Genomic DNA, 20,221 nt, shown 5'->3' on the forward strand with positions numbered 1-20,221 from the left:
TGGGAAGGATGTACTGCAAGTTAGAGCAATAAAGGATGGAGAGGGAAATGTGTTGACTAGTGAGGAGAGTGTGTTGAGAAGATGGAGGGAGTATTTTGAGCAGCTGATGAATGAGGAAAATCAGAGAGAGAGAAGGTTGGAGGATGTGGAGTTGGTGAAGCAGGATGTAGATAGGATTAGTAAGGAGGAAGTGAGAGCAGCGATTAAGAGGATGAAGAATGGAAAGTCGGTTGGACCAGATGACATACCGGTAGAAGCGTGGAGATGTTTAGGAGAGATGGCAGTGGAGTTTTTAACCAGATTGTTTAACAGGATTCTGGAAGGGGAGAGGATGCCTGAGGAATGGAGAAGGAGTGTGCTGGTACCGATCTTTAAGCATAAGGGAAGATGTGCAGACCTGCAGTAACTACAGGGGAATTAAGTTGATCAGTCACACCATGAAGTTATGGGAAAGAGTAGTGGAAGCCAGGCTGAGAGAAGAGGTGACCATCTGTGAGCAACAGTATGGTTTCATGCCGAGGAAGAGCACCACAGATGCCTTATTTGCTTTGAGGATGTTGATGGAGAAGTATAGAGAAGGACAGAAGGAGCTGCATTGTGTATTTGTGGATTTAGAGAAAGCGTACAACAGGGTGCCGAGAGAGGAGTTGTGGTATTGTATGAGGAAGTCAGGTGTGTCAGAGAAGTATGTGAGGGTGGTGCAGGACATGTATGAGGACAGTGTGACGGCAGTAAAGTGTGCAGTAGGTACAACAGACTGGTTCAGGGTGAAGGTTGGACTGCATCAAGGATCGGCCCTGAGCCCTTTCCTGTTTGCAGTGGTGATGGACAGGTTGACGGACGAGGTCAGACAGGAGTCTCCCTGGACTATGATGTTTGCAGATGATATTGTGATTTGTGGTGAGAGTAGAGAGCAGGTTGAGAAGAGCCTGGAGAGGTGGAGATATGCGCTGGAGAGAAGGGGAATGAAAGTCAGTAGGAGTAAGACAGAGTACATGTGTGTGAATGAGAGGGAGGGAAGTGGAGTGATGCGGTTGCAGGAAGAAGAGGTGGAGAAGGTGGAGGAGTTCAGGTACCTGGGGTCAACAGTGCAAAGTAATGGAGAGTGTGTTAGGGAAGTAAAGAAAAGAGTGCAGGCAGGGTGGAGTGGGTGGAGAAGAGTGACAGGAGTGATTTGTGATAGAAGAGTATCTGCAAGAATGAAAGGGAAAGTTTATAGGACTGTGGTGAGACCTGCGATGTTGTATGGATTAGAGACAGTGGCATTGAGTAAAAAACAGGAGGTGGAGCTGGAGGTAGCAGAGCTGAAGATGTTGAGGTTTTCGTTGGGAGTGACGAGGATGGACAAGATTAGAAATGAGTTTATTAGAGGGACAGCACATGTAGGATGTTTTGGTGACAAGGTGAGGGAGGCGAGATTGAGATGGTTTGGACATGTGCAGAGAAGGGACATGAATTATATTGGTAGAAAAATGCTGAAGATGGAGCCACCAGGTAGGAGGAAAAGAGGAAGGCCAAGGAGGAGGTTCATGGATGTGGTGAGGGAAGACATGCAGGTAGTTGGTGTGAAAGAGGCAGATATAGAGGACAGGGTGGTATGGAGACGGATGATCCGCTGTGGCGACCCCTAATGGGAGCAGCCGAAAGAAGAAGAAGAAGAAGAAGATTATGGTTTATAGTACATATAAAATACAATGTAATATGTTTGAAGTGATTGCCTGAGTAATTAAGGACATTAAGTGTAATTAGAGACACTCAGCAGTGTTAGTTTGGCATGGGATTCTGGCTCCTAGCACACAACTATAACTGATAAAGGAATATGTGGGTCAAACCAAAATGCTAAACCACTTTCTAAAGTAAATATTTCTGTATCTGCAAGAAATATGCAAGGTCATAAACATGTTGGTTTGTAGTGCAAAATAGTTGCTTGCTATTTATCCCTTATCAATGCTATGGAAACAGCTAATTTATTACAGTGTGGGAGGTGAAGACTGTGGAGAACATATTATTTCGGTTCTCTTCAAAAGGGAATTTTTTTGGAAGGCAGCCAGCTAAGAAGATTATAAACCTAGTCTTTGGTTTATCTCTCACCCCCAGACTTCACTTATTGACTCGTCCCCTTATCAACACTGTGCAGAATCCACCGCACGATTGACATCATCTTCCAAATCTGCCACTTTGGCAACTATTGGTTCAGCCAAAGTAAATTTGTTTTTTTATGCTGTGTGGTGTATTTTTATAGCACTGTGCTATCAAGTTTTGGTTTGGGGCGAGGGCAAACCAAAGCATTCGCACAAACAATGATGGGCATAATGTCAAGCTGGACAAAATAGTTGCTTTGACACACTGGACTGTTAGGAAATCCTTTTCTCCCCTGTTAGATTTTTAACAAACATCAGATCTATGTGAAGTACAAGTGGGGAATTGTCTGTCTTTAGCAAGATAATTAAGCCTGTGTTCAACTGTAAACTGTTTGAGCATTGAGGTGTTTGTGAAAAAAAAGGGGACAAGTGGCCTTCTTTCAGCTGATGACAAAAAACAAATGCACATTTACAGCACACACACACACACACACACACACACACACACACACACACACACACACACACACACACACACACACACACACACACACACACACACACACAAAACCCCCAGCCTGTATAAAAAGCCATGGACTGTGAAGATGCTCCAGTGTGATGTCAGTGCTGGAGATGTTGGACCTGGCGAGATTTCACCCTCACTTTTTCATTGGAGCACAGCGGATGAAGGTGGAGGATCATCATCATCATCGCCATCATCTTCCTCCTCTCTGCCGCCTGATGCTTTAGTTGGTGTTGCTCTGCTCCAGGATTCATTTCTGTCTGGGCTTTTTTCCCCTCCTCGTTTTTCTCACAACAGGATAAACACATTTGTTTTGTCTTTGTTTCTTTTTTTGCTTTATGGAAACTTTGCTTACCTTCAGGAGGAATAAACAGACGGAAGGTTTAGCAGAACAATCGAGTTAAATGTAAGCAGATTTTTTACTTCAGCTCTTCATTTTGTGGATTGTTTTGGAGCAACCTGAGTTCTCATAGTGAGTGATTTAATAAATGGGGGAATTGGAAATTGGTGCATGTTATCTATTAGATAACTTTTCCTACTCGGCGTCTGTAAGGGATTGTTCTGTTCTTAAAATCGACACAAAGGTTTGTGCGACAATATTTCTTACTATCATTATCTTCATTTTACAGGACCGGAAATGTTCAAAGTCTATTTTAAAGCTAAACGTTTAACACAAATCGCGTTTCATGAAAATAAATCATTATTTCCTCCAATGTGTATTCTAACAGTAAAACCTGTGCAGGTATATAAACCTGAATTCTACCGTGGTTTTATGTGCACCGAGTGCGCGACGTCGAGTGCGCACTGAACCCAGGCTGCGTCCCGAAACGCGCTTTTTTCTCGGTTTCTAAATAGTGTCAGTTTCTCAATGTAAATTCTCTAAGTTCCTACGTGGACGTGAGACATTAGTGCGACATCTCACGCACTAGCTATGTGAGATGCAGGTTAACACGCAGCCTGCGTATCTCTGGCGTCGCGACACACATGCTGGAGCGTAGCGCGTAGAGCGAGTGCGCACGGTGGGGAGGAGAATCGTTTCCTGAGGCGGTCGTGGTGTTTGTCTGGGGGGGGGAAGTGTTCGGGGGATTTGGGGTGAAGTCCGCGCTTTAGACTTGTGGGGTCGCTGATTCAACTGTTGTTGGTTCTAGATTACCGGCGGCACGAGTCGAGTTTGTTTTTTTTTGAGGGCACGGAGCCGCGAAGCTGCTGTCCGCGTGGAGCGGTGCCGAAGTCTCGCGTCCGGGCGCCAGGAGCTCCGCCAAGCCGCGCGACATGGCCACGAACGGCGCGAAAGCCTCCGACGGACACGTTCTAACGGAGGTGAACGCGGCGCCCGCGGCCAACGATAAGCCCAAGACCCTGGTGGTCAAAGTGCAGAAGAAAGAGCTTCCGGACCGGGAGACGTGGGCCGGCAAGTTCGACTTTCTGCTCTCGTGTGTGGGTTACGCCATCGGGCTCGGAAATGTGTGGCGCTTTCCTTATCTGTGCGGCAAGAACGGAGGAGGTATGCACCGTCTCCCTCATAATAATAATAATAATAATAATAATAATAATAATAATAATAATAATAATAATAATAATGATTATGATGATGATAATAATATTGATGACTATATATTATTTTTTCTTTTTATAAAAAGATTATTAAAAATGCTTTTAATAAGTATTGTTATTTAATAAATTATATTATTATTTATCAAATTATATTAATAATAATTTAATAACTCACTCATTTTAACCTTTTTAATAATATTGTTGCTATAAGCAATAATAATAATAATAATAATAATAATAATAATAATAATAAGTGATAATATATTATTACTTTTAATTAACACTATTATTATTATTATTATTATTATTATTATTATTATTATTATGATAAGAAATTACTAAATTCTTATTTATTAAATATTAATAATTATTTATTAACTTTTACTAATTTTAACCTTTTTATTATAATACTGTTACTATTAGCAATAATAACCATATTAAATTTAATTATATTAATAATTATATTAATAAAATATTATTAATAATAATACTACTACTACTACTAATAATAATAATAATAATAATAATAATAATAATAATAATATACTATCATAGCTATTATTAATAGTATTATTTTTTGTATTTTTATTTTACTATTTTTAGTTACATTTATAATTATTTAATAAATAGACAATTCTATGTAAATGAAATGTTTAACTGACACTTATTTTAATCTCTTCTACTTCTACTACTGATAATAATAATAATAATAATAATAATAATAATAATAATAATAATAATATTAATAATAATAATAATAATAATAATAATTCAAGAAAATGCATAAACAATGCATATAGATTAATTAAAGTTAAGTGTTTAAGAATGTAATAAATAAATGTTTAACTTATAAAGATTTTACTAAATCTTCAATGTATACATAAAAAAAAATATTGATTCAAAAAAGAAAATTATGCCCTACTTAATTTGTCATTAGCTTGAATAATTAATCTTCTACTTCTAGAATGCAATTGAAAATGTTTCTCTTTGTATAGGCATCTAAGATCGCAGCTGTGTATAATTTGAGAACCAGTTCAATGGTTTTATAATATTCATATACCAATGTTTCAAATCGTTTTAAAATTGTTTTCTTATAGGGGCCTTTTTGATTCCCTATTTTCTGACACTCATATTCGCTGGGGTGCCCTTGTTCTTTCTCGAGTGTTCTCTCGGTCAGTACACCTCCATCGGTGGACTCGGAGTGTGGAAACTAGCTCCAATGTTCAAAGGTAATCACGCAGAGGAAAATTTACGAACCAAATCTAAACTCCTCATTAACTCCCATCACACAAATCAATAAAGCATTTTGGGGTTTTTTAGACACAGAATGGTAATAAATTCCTGCCATTTTAAATAACAGATTTTTCACTTCACCTTATTATGCCACTTTTTTGGTTTGTGCTCGCAGGTGTCGGCCTTGCAGCAGCAGTCTTATCCTTCTGGCTTAACATCTACTATATAGTCATCATTTCCTGGGCCATTTACTATCTATACAACTCTTTCACCGCAGTAAGTACAAAATTCTTTAGCATAATTATATCACAGTAAAGCAACATTTGCGTCAGTAGACCTACACTTTCATACTATACACAGGTTTACAGTATAATGGAATACTAGCTAGCTAGCCCAGGTGCAAATCAACAGACAATTTAGACCAGAAAAAAAAACCCAATAATGTACTTAGTCTTGTGTACAAATAGGAAACTAAGTACAATGTACATACTATTAGAGCTTGATTGTTGCTAATTAGGTAATGTGAGATGTGTACTGACTCTAGTCACCTTATAGTCTTTTGTTTGGCATTTAAAAAAAAAAAGATAATACTTTGATTTTATTTTAATTATTTTTCCACTTAAATGCTTATTTCATTTGCTGTAAAATTAAGTGTAATAAACAATTTAACTCCTGTAGTGGCTGGAAAAATTGCCAGATTATAATTAGGGCCCTACTTAACAAGAATTACTGATTTAATGTCATCAAATTATGCAACTATTTATTATACTGCATGATGTATAGCAGCCGTCCTAATATTTCTGAAATCCTAGCGTATTAAATAAAACATTGCCCTATTTCAGGAACTCCCATGGAAATCCTGCAACAACCCCTGGAATACAGAGCAATGCTTTTCCAACTACAGCTTGGCAAACACGTCTAACATGACCAGCGCCGTCGTGGAGTTTTGGGAGTAAGGGCATGCACTCACTGGAACAGTTTTGGCATTCAGGGCTCTCTCGTTTGCATGCTAAAGCGCCATCTTTTTGTCCCCGGCTTTCTAAAAAGGACCAGTGTTATTTGCACAAAAATGCAACAATTGTGTCCGTTTGGCCGTCGGACAGCTCTAGCTGACATGACGGGCATCAAGAATGAAGGCAGTGTTTTGACTAAGTGGAATAGCTTCTATCAGTAACAGTTTGTCTGAGGTCAGATGCTTTCAGCGCTAATAATGTTTTCCTGTGGCCCTCAGACGGAATGTGCATCAGCTCACGGATGGTCTGGAAAAACCAGGAGAGATCAGATTGCCACTGGCAATAACACTGGCCATCGCATGGGTCCTGGTCTACTTTTGTATCTGGAAAGGTGTGGGATGGACTGGAAAGGTAAGAGTACAATTATGCTTTTCATCTTGTCAGCACAGGATGTGTGATATTTATAATAGTAGTTCTGGGAAGTTAGAAATCGATATTATTAAAATATTTGTTATCGATTTACACCACAAATAACTAGCTTTTGAGATTCAACTAGTTCTCAACCACTCTAATGCACTGTACATCTGTTTTCAGGTGGTCTATTTTTCTGCCACATATCCATACTTCATGCTGCTTATTCTGTTCTTCCGTGGAGTTACGCTACCTGGAGCTAAAGAGGGCATTTTGTTCTATGTTACACCTAACTTTGAAAAGCTGAAGGAGTCAGAAGTATGTCTTCTTTTAATTACCACACAATCTGAAGATAGATAGATAGATAGATAGATAGATAGATAGATAGATAGATAGATAGATAGATAGATAGATAGATAGATAGATAGATAGATAGATAGATAGATAGATAGATAGATTTCTTAATCGATTCATTGATTCATCGACTCATCGATTTATTGATTTCATTACAGTGTTAGTTTTAAGGATGAAAAGGCAATGCATTTTGATGTAGACTGACAGTGACCAAGGACACATCTTTACAGAGGCTGACAGATGCAGAGACCCCACCCCTTTCACGATTAGCTGGGACTGACAAGCTGACACTAAGACTAACAGTGGGACTGACAAGCTCTGAGGGGACTGAGGCCACACCTACTTAACAGTGACTGAAGATGCAGAGACAGATAGAGAGGTCATGCCCCCTACAGGGTGACTGAAACAAGCAGAGGCCACGCCTCCTGATTGAATGACAGATGCAGAGGCCACACTTCCTGTAGACTGGCAGACAAACAGACACCATAAGACTTTTACAGGAACTAAAAGGCCAAGATCTCTTTTTTTGAGAAACTGAGTGAGACACAGTGCCCCAGAAAAATAAAAGTGAATGTTTGTAAATAATAATCAATAAGCAAAAAATATGGTATACTGACAAAAATATCACGTTTCACAGGTGTGGCTTGATGCTGCCACTCAAATTTTCTTCTCCTACGGACTCGGCCTCGGGTCTCTGATCGCACTCGGGAGCTACAACCCCTTCAACAACAACGTTTACAAGTATGAAGCAATTACACAACACCAACAGGCAATCAATTGAGATTAGTGTCCTTTTAGTGGAAAAAGGATATTTTTTTATAAAGCAGTGTAACTCTTAGTGCTTAAAATTCACCATTCAGAAGAGAAATTGCACTGGCATTTACAAAATGGATAGCAGGAGTTCTTGTGGATGCTGACAGACGAGAGATCAATGTAATAACCCTAGATAATATCCTTTTGTGTATTCACAGGGACTCTATCATTGTATGCTGCATCAACTCTTTCACCAGCATGTTTGCTGGATTTGTCATTTTCTCCATTGTGGGCTTCATGGCTCACATTACAAAGAGGTCTATTGCTGATGTAGCTGCATCAGGTAACTGGGATTTATATCAGTTTCTCACATGTGCTGGGGATTATATTCAGCAACTAATTTAGCCTTTAGTTTTAGCATGAGGTCAAACATTCTTAACGCATCAACTCAAGATATATATTAGTGTGATAAAAACTATACAGATTATACCATATATGGTATATATGCTATATGAAAATATGTGTCTGATTAGTTTGATTTTATTTTATTATTTTCTTAAATTATGATAGATAGATAGATAGATAGATAGATAGATAGATAGATAGATAGATAGATAGATAGATAGATAGATAGATAGATAGATAGATAGATAGATCCAATGTAGTTTACATAAAACATTGACATAGTGGTATCTTGTTGTAATGTAACTATGATAACTACTAAATATGAAATATGAAACTACTAAATCTACTAAATACTTTAAGACAGACAATGCTTCACTGTCTGTCACCTTACATAAATACAAGGATAGGAATTACTTGAATTTAAGTAGAAAGAAACTATTTTTAGACTACAGGGCGGAAATGTTAGATTCCCATAAGCCAGTGATTACAGCTTACAACTCATGTGTCAGATGCAGACAGAGTTTAGAATTACAGATCCATACTCAGGGCACTTTTAAACACTTCAGTCTAACGGTTTCCCTCTACCACAGTCAATAACAATCTGAGGTTTTCTGCTTCTAAAAGATGGAGAAGCAGTGATGCTTTAAAGACAGGCAGAATAACTGCATAAATAAGAGAATAAAAAATTTATAACTGTTAGACCCATTAAATAATGGTAATCCGCTTGGAGAGAAGCAGGTTGTCTGGAAAATAATATAAGATTTTTATATCTGTTCTCAAGAAAAAAGGCATTATCTCCTAAACTCTTAGAAATATCCATTGTTTATGAAGATAATTTCCAAAAAAGCGCCCAGCCTGGCCTTGCCATGCTTTTCACAAACACACATATATATATATATATATATATATATATATATATATATATATATATATATATATATATATATATATATATATATATATATATACAGTGAGGAACATAAGTATTTGAACACCCTGCTATTTTGCAAGTTCTCCCACTTATAAATCATGGAGGGGCCTGAAATTGTCATCGTAGATGCATGTCCACTGTGAGAGACATAATCTAAAAAAAAAAATCCAGAAATCACAATATATGATTTTTTAACTATTTATTTGTATGATACAGCTGCAAATAAGTATTTGAACACCTGAGAAAGTCAATGTTAATATTTGGTACAGTAGCCTTTGTTTGCAATTACAGAGGTCAAACGTTTCCTGTAGTTTTTCACCAGGTTTGCACACACTGCAGGAGGGATTTTGGCCCACTCCTCCACACAGATCTTCTCTAGATCAGTCAGGTTTCTGGCCTGTCACTGAGAAACACGGAGTTTGAGCTCCCTTCAAAGATTCTCTATTGGGTTTAGGTCTGGAGACTGGCTAGGCCACGCCAGAACCTTGATATGCTTCTTACAGAGCTACTCCTTGGTTATCCTGGCTGTGTGCTTCGGGTCATTGTCATGTTGGAAGACCCAGCCTCGACCCATCTTCAATGCTCTAACTGAGGGAAGGAGGTTGTTCCCCAAAATCTCACAATACATGGCCCTGGTCATCCTCTCCTTAATACAGTGCAGTCGCCCTGTCCCATGTGCAGAAAAACACCCCAAAGCATGATGCTACCACCCCCATGCTTCACAGTAGGGATGGTGTTCTTGGGATGGTACTCATTCTTCTTCTTCCTCCAAACACGTTTAGTGGAATTATGACCCAAAAGTTCTATTTTGGTCTCATCTGACCACATGAATTTCTCCCATGACCCCTCTGGATCATCCAAATAGTCATTGGCAAACTTAAGACGTGCCTGTACATGTGCTGGTTTAAGCAGGGGAACCTTCCGTGCCATGCATGATTTCAAACCATGATGTCTTAGTGTATTACCAACAGTAACCTTGGAAACGGTGGTCCCAGCTCTTTTCAGGTCATTGACCAGCTCCTCCCGTGTAGTTCTGGGCTGATTTCTCACCTTCCTTAGAATCATTGCGACCCCACGAGGTGAGATCTTGCATGGAGCCCCAGTCCGAGGGAGATTGACAGTCATGTCTGGCTTCTTCCATTTTCTAATGATTGCTCCAACAGTGGACCTTTTTTCACCAAGCTGCTTGGCAATTTCCCCGTAGCCCTTTCCAGCCTTGTGGAGGTGTACAATTTTGTCTCTAGTGTCTTTGGACAGCTCTTTGGTCTTGGCCATGTTAGTAGTTGGATTCTTACTGATTGTATGGGGTGGACAGGTGTCTTTATGCAGCTAACGACCTCAAACAGGTGCATCTAATTTAGGATAATAAATGTAGTGGAGGTGGACATTTTAAAGGCAGACTAACAGGTCTTTGAGGGTCAGAATTCTAGCTGATAGACAGGTGTTCAAATACTTATTTGCAGCTGTATCATACGAATAAATAGTTTAAAAATCATATATTGGGATTTCTGGTTTTTTTTTTTAGATTATGTCTCTCACAGTGGACATGCACCTACGATGACAATTTCAGACCCCTTCATGATTTCTAAGTGGGAGAACTTGCAAAATAGCAGGGTGTTCAAATACTTATTTTCCTCACTGTATGTATATATATATATATATATATATATATATATATATATATATATATATATATATATATACATATACAGTGTACAGTATATATATATATATATATATATATATATATATATATATATATACAGTATACAGTGTTCAGTATATATATATATATATATATATATATATATATATATATATATATATATATATATATATATATATATATATATATATATACTGAACACTGTATACTGTATATATATATATATATATATATATATATATATATATATATATATATATATATATATATATATATATATATACACACATTAGGATACTTTAAATATCTAGTTATTTTTTATTAATAAAACAGTACGCTTTTCCTTTTTCAGGTCCAGGCTTGGCATTTTTAGCTTACCCAGAGGCTGTTACTCAGCTGCCTGTTTCACCACTTTGGGCAATTCTGTTCTTTTCCATGCTGCTTATGCTTGGAATTGACAGTCAGGTAAAGTCAGTTATTCTACAAATATTAGACTGCACATCTGGGATAATCCATTTTGCGTAAATGTGCTGCAACACTAGCTTCACTGCAAGCTGTGCATGTCCATGTACCTGACAGCTCTACTCATTTGAAGTGACATTTTATTCTCATAAGCATATGGGATTGAAAATTGAATTTCTTTTCCACAGTTCTGTACAGTAGAGGGTTTCATCACTGCCTTGGTAGATGAATTTCCCCGTTTATTGCGTGGACGACGAGAAATCTTCATTGCTGTTGTCTGCTTTGTGTCTTACATCATTGGACTGTCAAATATCACGCAGGTAAGTACACAATGAATTTGTCGATTGTCTGAATAGTAGCTCTTTCCACTCATCCTATGGATTTCATCATATATAAAGGTAGAGGGATGATTGCAATGATACCAATGTATGACACACAAAAATATCTCATGTAGGCAGATTGAAAACTCTTGAAACTGCATTAAGTAGGATCAATGTGCGCTAACAGCTTTAAAGGACATAAACATCTCTAAGAGAGGTAATGGCTTTCTAGTGTTGTCAGTTCAATAGTGCAATGAACTCAATCTGTTACATGTGTGACCTGAAACAGCTGAATATGTAAGTGGCTCAAATATTATCTGCAGATCTCTGGTTAGCATGTTGGGTTGTTTGGTACCTGTGAAGAAAATATGCTTTACAGTGTTTGTTATATAAAGTAATATGCATTGTCACTTTTTAACTATTAGTATTGAGTGGAATTATGTAGATGTTGCATTTTATTTTTTTATTTTTTTTTGTTTTGAGTTGCGAAACATGACATATGACAAATAGTCTTTGTAACGAGCAATAATACTTTTCTATGCACAAATAGAGAAAAAATAAATGTAAAGAGATTGTAGGCATATTAATTTTATATATTTATTTAAATTCATTGTCTGTATTTTGCTGATAGAAAGTAGTTTGTTGTTTTTTAAGTTTTGTAAACATAAAGCTCCATAAATAAAAAAAAAAAAAAAAACAGAAATTTTTTGCAAGGCCAAAGAACCTATTACTACATATTGTTTCCAGCATGTCTTTCAAACAAGCACCAAACAGAATTTCATATGACATGCCAATTTCATAAAGCCCAGCTTTGTGGGGTATTTGGGCCATAGTTGTTTTGTAAACACTCCAGCTGAGCTACGGATCTCCCAAGCACCTTCAGAGTTACACTTGGCCTCCTGTATATCAGATTATATGTCTAAGATGTATGAGGAAAGTTTATATCTATATACAATCCTTACCTGTCAGTTAAGTGTAGATTGTTATATACATACACTATATAGACAAAAGTTTGTGGACACTTGACCATAAGATTATGTCCACTTCCAAAGAAACTATATAATCTTGTGCTTCTAGTTTTAAAAAGAACCACATATGGCTTGTAAAGTTGGGTCTCCCAATCCTTTTGTTCATGTATTGTATTAGACGTTCACTTTGTTGTATCACAGTTGTATCGAGGCTAAACCAAGCTTTCTATAAACTTAACATCTTCAGTCCATTAGTCTATCAATTGGTCCATCACAATAATGAACATGCGCCTTCATCAATTGGCTAAACATAAAATCTACCCAATGTACTATACAATATTTTAACATTTATTCCAGGTCAAACTAGGGAAATAAATGCCAATGCTTTATTTGGAGTTCTTTGGAAAAGCAATTTGCATGTCCTTTAATAAACATTTATGTTTGCTACAAAGAAAGACTCAAAAACCAGAAGCTAAATGATATAAATACAAAAACATACTCACAGTTTAGTTATGTGTGTGTCCCCGACTCATTGATAACTGTTTGTTCTCGCAAACTTTATTGCATACCTAGTAAGTAAAAAACATCCCTTTAATGGGATTGATTTTTACAAGTATCTGTTTTCACAGGAAAGTCTAAACGACAGTGGTGAACTCAGGTTCCTGTTCTTGATCTATAGCACTTTTCTGAAGCACATAAATAATCACATTTACCATATTTTCTGGAGAATATGCTACCCAGGCAAAATATACATCACACCTTACAGTATATAATATATTAGATTTTTCTTTATGAGTTGTCTGTAGTTGTTTGTCTATTTCCTGTTTAATATCTGTTTTATTCTCTAAGCAGTCAGAATTAGGGAAGTATGTCATATAGGTATGAAGTACTTATTGTCCAGAAAATGGGGTACACTTGTATATTGCTAGATTATTTTATACTGCAGAGACTTCATTAATGAATATTACAGATAATTGCCCATATTTTTTTTTAAGTGATTTGTAATGGTATAAACCACTAACTCATGTTGGGTAAACCATATAGTAAAATATTAACATTTGTATATCATTGTTGTCTGAGGTATGTTTTAGACATTTCTTTTTTTTTTTATATGACAGGGTGGCCTCTACGTGTTCAAGCTTTTCGATTACTACTCCGCTAGCGGAATGTGTTTGCTCTTCCTGGTGTTCTTTGAGTGTGTCTCCATATCCTGGTTCTATGGTAACATCTCTTTTCTTATAATAAAATTATTTAAATATATAGTCATTTTCCAGGGACTATCATATAAAAAAATAAAGTGTGTAAAAAATGTTTATGTGCAGAGCATTGAGCACAATATCATACAATATAAAAAAATTAAAACAGGAGTATGCTTAAAGGTTGTATAATCTTATGAAAGCATAAGCTACAATTCTAGTGAAAAAAAAGTATTAAATTAATATATAAATATACACTACCGCTTAAGTTTGTAGTTACTCACCCAACACCATTCTAACTGAATGTTAGTATTGTGCAAAATGTATTTTTAAGAATTGTTTGATGAATTATGGCATTATAAGTTGTTATACAGTGATCAATGTATTGTCTACAATGGCTTATATTCAGGCAGCAGGACTTAAATCCCAATAATTTACCTGGGGAAAATTATTGTACATAGATAATTTAACTACAGTCGTCCCTCGATTTATCGCGGTTCGAATCTTGCGGCCCCACTTTATTGAGATTTTCAATTTGACACAACTATTTTGTTCGAGAATGGTTCCAATTTCAGTTCATTATAATAAATAAGTAGCATTACAAGAAACTGTAAGTTTCCGCTTATTCATTGGTTGTAATATCCTCTGACATAAAAAAGGGCGGAGTTGAAGACATACATCACCAGATCTAGCCAATGAAAAATAAAGAATGCAGTGACGTGTATCTTTAACTCAGCTTTTTTTTTGATGTCATATGACCATTCAAACCAATAAACAAGCAGAGAAACCATGCATAGGCTATGCTACAGTACTGTACTGTACTACAGTATTCACTATAAATGTGATATTTACACACAATTCATCTCGCTATATTTTTGCAAATATATTCTGCGTGTGTTTAAAGAGTGTGAAAAGATGCTTTATGGCTTAAACAAGTGAAAAAAGCATTTTGGGGGTGGCGTCCATTTATCGCGGAAATTTGTTGTTTGCGGTCGGTTTTGGCACGTAACTACCGCTATAAACGTGGGGACGAATGCATATCATTGTTAATTGGAAACAATATAAAAAATTATCAGTTTTTACATTGCAGTAGCATAGCTGTGCTTTTTACTATATACAATTTATATTGAAAAGGCAGTTCCCATGTTTAGTACAATGTTCACCATGCTTTAAGTACCCTCACACAACACATCTCATTACACTAAAATATCCATTTAATTCATGCTAATCCTACTGCCAGATTCACTTCTGCATTTGAATGCATTTCATATGAATCTGTGCCTTGTTAATTGCTTTTCATAGTAGGCTTGATTATGCAAACGAACAAATTATTTGCTATTTGCATGCGCTGACATCCCAATTTTAGGCACAGCAGTAATGCAAATTAATGCACCATTGCACACTGTGGTATAATGCAATGCCTTTTTTCTCTCCATCTATAAGGTGTCAATAAGTTCTATGGAAATATTGAAGAGATGATTGGATACAAACCTTGCATTTGGTGGAAACTATGTTGGGTGGTGTTCACACCTTTGATTGTAGCTGTAAGTAATTAAAAGCAAAAAATACATGCTAATAATAATGATAATTCTTTCTAGGTTGGAGTATAATTATTGCAACAACTCTTTTTTGCATTTCTAGGGTGTGTTCCTGTTCAGTGCGATCCAGATGGTTCCCTTGACCATGAATAATTATGTGTTCCCAAAGTGGGGACAGGGTGTAGGCTGGTGTATGGCCATGTCTTCTATGGTCTTGATTCCTGGCTACATGGTCTATATGTTCCTAACATTAAAAGGCTCCTATAAAGAGGTAAGATTAAAACGGATGCGTTTTATTGCTCAACAGATACACTAAGTGTGTACGCATGACATACATTTGGAGAAAAACGAGAATGGCGGCTTTCTTCTGGAATCTGATCTAATACAGATAATTTGCATTCCGCTCAGTGAATGCAGCACTGATTGGATAAATTAGACATTTCAGATAAAGTGTCTGCAAAAAGAGAACCGTATCGGCGCCTTGCATGCTTTTGCACTGAGACGCTTCTGGAAATAGGCATTCAAAACTAGCAATTATGAACAAAGCGTTCAGGTCTGAGCTGATAGCGGCTGCGCATGAGATAGGCACACTTGAATCAGCAAATCACCACAGGGAGGTGAAAAGTCAGGAGTTAGCTTCAATTACAGCTTGATTGGCTAATCAATCAGCATGTTGATTTTGTAGGTTTGAGGCTTTGAGCCTTAACCTTGACAACTGCATTTGCACTGTAGGGAGCAAAAAATGATTTTCTTCTTTTTCACCTCTTTCAATTTCCCAGCGTCTCCGGATAATGATTCAACCTATGGTTTCGGTCAAAAGTCAAGAAAATGGGCCTGAGCAGCAACCTGAGAGTGTGAATGCAGCCAACGATGAGGCATACATCTAAAACCCTGGACATTGCAGGCCCTTTGGAACAAAAATGAAACCAAGTAATCAAGGTTGAACACTAGCAGGGACTTCTGTGTCTAATATATAATCACCTACCTCCAGGGGAAAAATGTAACCAACCTGATTACAACTGTTTGAAAATTTAAATGTGTGTATGAAAAAAAAAAAACTCGATCCAGCGATGATCTAGTGCTAGTTCGTATTGCATATGCAAGATATTAGTCTTTCCAAAACATAACATTGTAACAATTACTGTTTGGATCCCAATGTGATTAAAGACTACTGTGCTAATTCGATATATATTTACCTTATGTAATTATGTTAAGATATTGTATAAAGATCTTAGAATAGAATCAAATTGTATTTGATTGTATTTGAAGACATACAAAAAAAAAAAAATGAACGAAGTTAGTTGGCAAAAATATGACAAATATGATGAACTGTATCATGTCCAGTTTTGAGCAAAGGCCTTTATGGGAGCATATAGCTGGTTCTCATGGCCTGTGTAAAAGGTTTATGTAAAGAGACTCCTACTGTTTTTATTATCCCAAATACCTACTCAAGCTGGATTAGTTTTACCTGGGTTGGCACTGTAAATTTAAAGGTACGGTCAGCGATTTTTAACTAGAACACATTTAGCAGCTGTCATAAGGGAGGAAAAAAAATATGGTCATCAATATTCTACCATTCAGGATATGATGTGTCAGTAATGTTGGCTGTCAGTTTAGAAGTCTCCCACAGTTTAATGTGCATTCAGGCACTCTAGCATGCGTTACGGGTGTGTGGTTTGATAATAAAACTGAAATAACTTGGATTTTAGATATTCTTTTTTCTTCCACCAAAAAAAAAAATAAAAAATCGCTGACTATATTTTTAAATGATTGCCAACAAGATATAAAATTTCAATCCATTATTCCTCACAATAGCTTCAGAGTTTCAGCAAACATGGCGATCTCTCTGTAAAAGTAATGCTTTCTGAACTAACGTTTAACAAATTCTGGCAATAGTCAGTAAAACCTTTTTTTTTTTTTTTTTTTACTAAAAAGAGAAAGGTGGATAATGTTACATAATACTGATGTTTACATATCTGATAAATGTCCACATTATAGAACTTTTTGTAGAAATAAAGTCAAATCGCAAAAAAAAAGTGCATGACAGGTAAAACATATCCAGCTATAACAGAACTTAAGAGTTTACAACGCACTTGTAAGTCTTCAGTTCCAAAATAAGCACAAGCCAGTATGGATTTGAGTTTACAGACGTCACAAGCAGCGATGAATTATCTGTCACACAAGCAGATTCATCTTACACATAAGAGAGACTGTTAGTGTTTTTTTTTATTTTCTAAGAACTAAATAACTTTGTATGTTTTTTCAATCGTTTTAGTCAGTTTTTTTATGTAAGCGTGAGAAGGACCAAAATCGCTTTCACATGGAAATCATTTGCATATGAAAGTGTTTCGCGTCACACTGTGTCCTAGAAAGTGCAGGGTACAAAAAAAAAAAAAAAGACACAAAATGCATAATGTTTGGCAGTAATAGCCTCTGATTCCACTGTTCAGTCCTGCTCATTTGCATGCCACTCCTCAGGAACAATGGTGGAAGTGACCAAATTTGACTCTTTTCCCCCCTTAGCCGAATCAAATGGATTAGAGCAGTGAATGGCCTTCAGCAAATAATCAGACTGTGAGCAGAAGCCATAGTCTGTCTCCAGAGTTTGTGAGGCCATTTTTGGGGAAAGGCACCTTTAGAGAAACCAGCAAAAATCACAGGCGCATTGTAGCCAATTAAAAGGTTGAGATATCTATACAGTCTGCATCTTTGGTCTTTTTTTAGAAAACTGCCTTGGCAATAAGTAACTAGATAAAATGTATGTGAATGCTTTTTTTGTGTATGACTGGTTTAACCCCTGTTAGTACAATTTCACAGGTTAAAAGCACAAAGCTTTAAAACCACAAGCTCCAGCGGTTGTTGTTTTTTATTTTTAAAAAGGGACAGAGTTAGTTTGCTTCTATGGCAGCTACATGTGACAGGGACGTGAATAAAACGACTCAGCAAAGATACTACACTAAAATTGTGCAATCAGTTAGCGTTGCGTACGTTTTGTACAAAGTTCTCATTCAGCACATTTCTCTCTGTAAACCTGTACTGTGTAAAAGTATATGTGAATGTCCATATGACCACTGAGGTTTTGTCTAAATGTTAAAGATTCTTATTATTTACTGTTTTCTGCAATAATACTCTCAGAAACTAAAGCACATAGTATTTCTGAAATGTAAAAAAAAAAAAAAAGGAATATCAATAACAAAAGCAGAAGTATATAATAAACTATAGATTATATGTCTAGTCAGAGAATATTGTTTTGTATATTTCTAACTGTTTCATGCGCCTAATGTAAGATATTTTATGTAAAAATATATATTAAATGTCTTTAGATGGTGTTGTATAAAAAGCATGATTGCCATGTTATCTGAAAAATAAATAAAGTATTATAGATTATAATGCACCTGTTATTTTCAAATGTCTTGTGTATTCATGGAGAAATGTGACTGTACACAGTCAATTTTTTTTGTTGCAACACAGTTTACATAAACACTAAATTATTAGTCTTAATTATGACAGATAATTATGAAAGCCTAATTAAGTGACTTTCATAATTAGAAAATGGAGGTAAAATGCCAAAATGGACTGTTTGAGGTAATGATCTATAGCCAACCAGTTTTTTTTTACATGGATAACTCAGTTTCTCTACTCAAAAACTGAGAGGTACCTTCACATATGTTTTTATTTATAGTTATTTTGTATAGATAGTGTATTTCTTATTTTCATTTTTATCTTTAATATACAATACTTATACAAACATATTTTGTAATATATAACTGTGTCTTTCCAAAGTACTGATATTGATATTACTTTAGCTACAATTTCTGCTGTAAATTCAATTAAACTATAGATGATTTCCTACATATCTATTTGTAGAAATATATAGAACACAGGGAAAGAGAAGACACCTAAGAGACCAAGCTGTGTTGATGTACACTATGGTAAAATCCTTACTGTACATTTACTCTGATGAAGATCGATATACAAGATAAAAAAGAATATCACTAGGTAAATAAATACAAACACAGAGTAAAGTGACATGTGGAAATGTCTACATAAATGCTACATTTTCCTTTATTCTTTCATTTATTCTCAGTAACTGTTTCATCCTTAATTCCTTAACCACTGAAATGCTGTAGGTGTTAGTACTAGCCAGTATTACAGCTTTGTAAATTTATTTTATTTATATCTCTAAAATATGTGGCACCCATTAACAATTTTTGACCTTTTATAAGTATTAACCCAATTAATAACCCATTGCAGTGTTTGCACTGGCTAATTTATTCTGCCAATTTCATGCTTGAGTGGGGAGCCCTATTGTATCAAATAATGATTTCCAGAACATAAGGGTGCAAATCTAATGGAACTGTGTGCCTTCGCTCTAAGCATAGCCAGGATATTAGCAGTAACATAGGCTGTTGGCTAATATAGCCTGTTATAAAAAGCTGAATAATGATGACCCAGAGAATGACTTCTGCTTTCATGACATTTTTACAGCACCATTAGTGGTCCATTTGCTTGTTAAATCTTTGTAAGGCAGGTATTGATTTTGGACAAGACATTAGTGCGAAGGCAGTGGTCTGAGTCTTACTACAGATGGGCCTGTATATATACAGTGGTGTAAAAAATTGAAGTACACTCTCTTTTAAATGGATTTGATAATATAATAATATGGGCATAATATAAATGATCTGGTCCTTATAAGGTTTTAATTTAGGTGAATACATCTTCAAATTAACAACATGTGGCATTATACATTTTTACAAAAATCAACCCTGAATGGAAATAAATTGTGTGAAAAACTAAGTATAACACCTTATGATTCGATCGCTTTTAGAACCATTCTTAGCAGCAAAAACTCCAAGTAATTGTTTACTGTATG

At 36.1% G+C, this 20,221-nt stretch overlaps 1 protein-coding gene across 2 annotated transcripts; it reads left to right on the forward strand.

The window, feature by feature from the left end:
• The first annotated feature begins 2,648 nt into the window (after positions 1-2,648).
• Positions 2,649-18,740, forward strand: slc6a1b (solute carrier family 6 member 1b). 2 transcript variants are annotated; one of them, XM_083534168.1, is made up of 15 exons: positions 2,649-3,010; positions 3,753-4,108; positions 5,256-5,387; positions 5,567-5,667; positions 6,234-6,343; positions 6,623-6,755; positions 6,939-7,073; positions 7,747-7,850; positions 8,081-8,205; positions 11,217-11,329; positions 11,515-11,646; positions 13,733-13,835; positions 15,254-15,354; positions 15,452-15,619; positions 16,128-18,740. In XM_083534168.1, the coding sequence occupies exons 2-15, from the start codon at positions 3,877-3,879 to the stop codon at positions 16,233-16,235; spliced, it is 1,797 nt and encodes a 598-aa protein (XP_083390294.1). In that variant the 5' UTR covers positions 2,649-3,010; positions 3,753-3,876; the 3' UTR covers positions 16,236-18,740. The 2 variants fall into 2 exon arrangements, with proteins under 2 accessions (XP_083390294.1, XP_083390295.1); XM_083534169.1 differs by having other exon boundaries at positions 2,689-3,076.
• The last annotated feature ends 1,481 nt before the right edge of the window (positions 18,741-20,221 follow it).

Source organism: Silurus aristotelis (assembly GCF_946808225.1).
Source record: "Silurus aristotelis genome assembly, chromosome: 28".
Lineage (NCBI taxonomy): Eukaryota > Metazoa > Chordata > Actinopteri > Siluriformes > Siluridae > Silurus > Silurus aristotelis.

Coding starts and splice junctions, on each gene's coding strand:
- slc6a1b (XM_083534168.1), top strand. CDS start 3,877: ATGGCCACGAACGGCGCGAAAGCCTCCGACGGACACGTTCTAACGGAG. Junction 7,074..7,746: donor AAAAGCTGAAGGAGTCAGAA/GTATGTCTTCTT, acceptor CACGTTTCACAG/GTGTGGCTTGATGCTGCCAC. Junction 13,836..15,253: donor CTCCATATCCTGGTTCTATG/GTAACATCTCTT, acceptor TCCATCTATAAG/GTGTCAATAAGTTCTATGGA.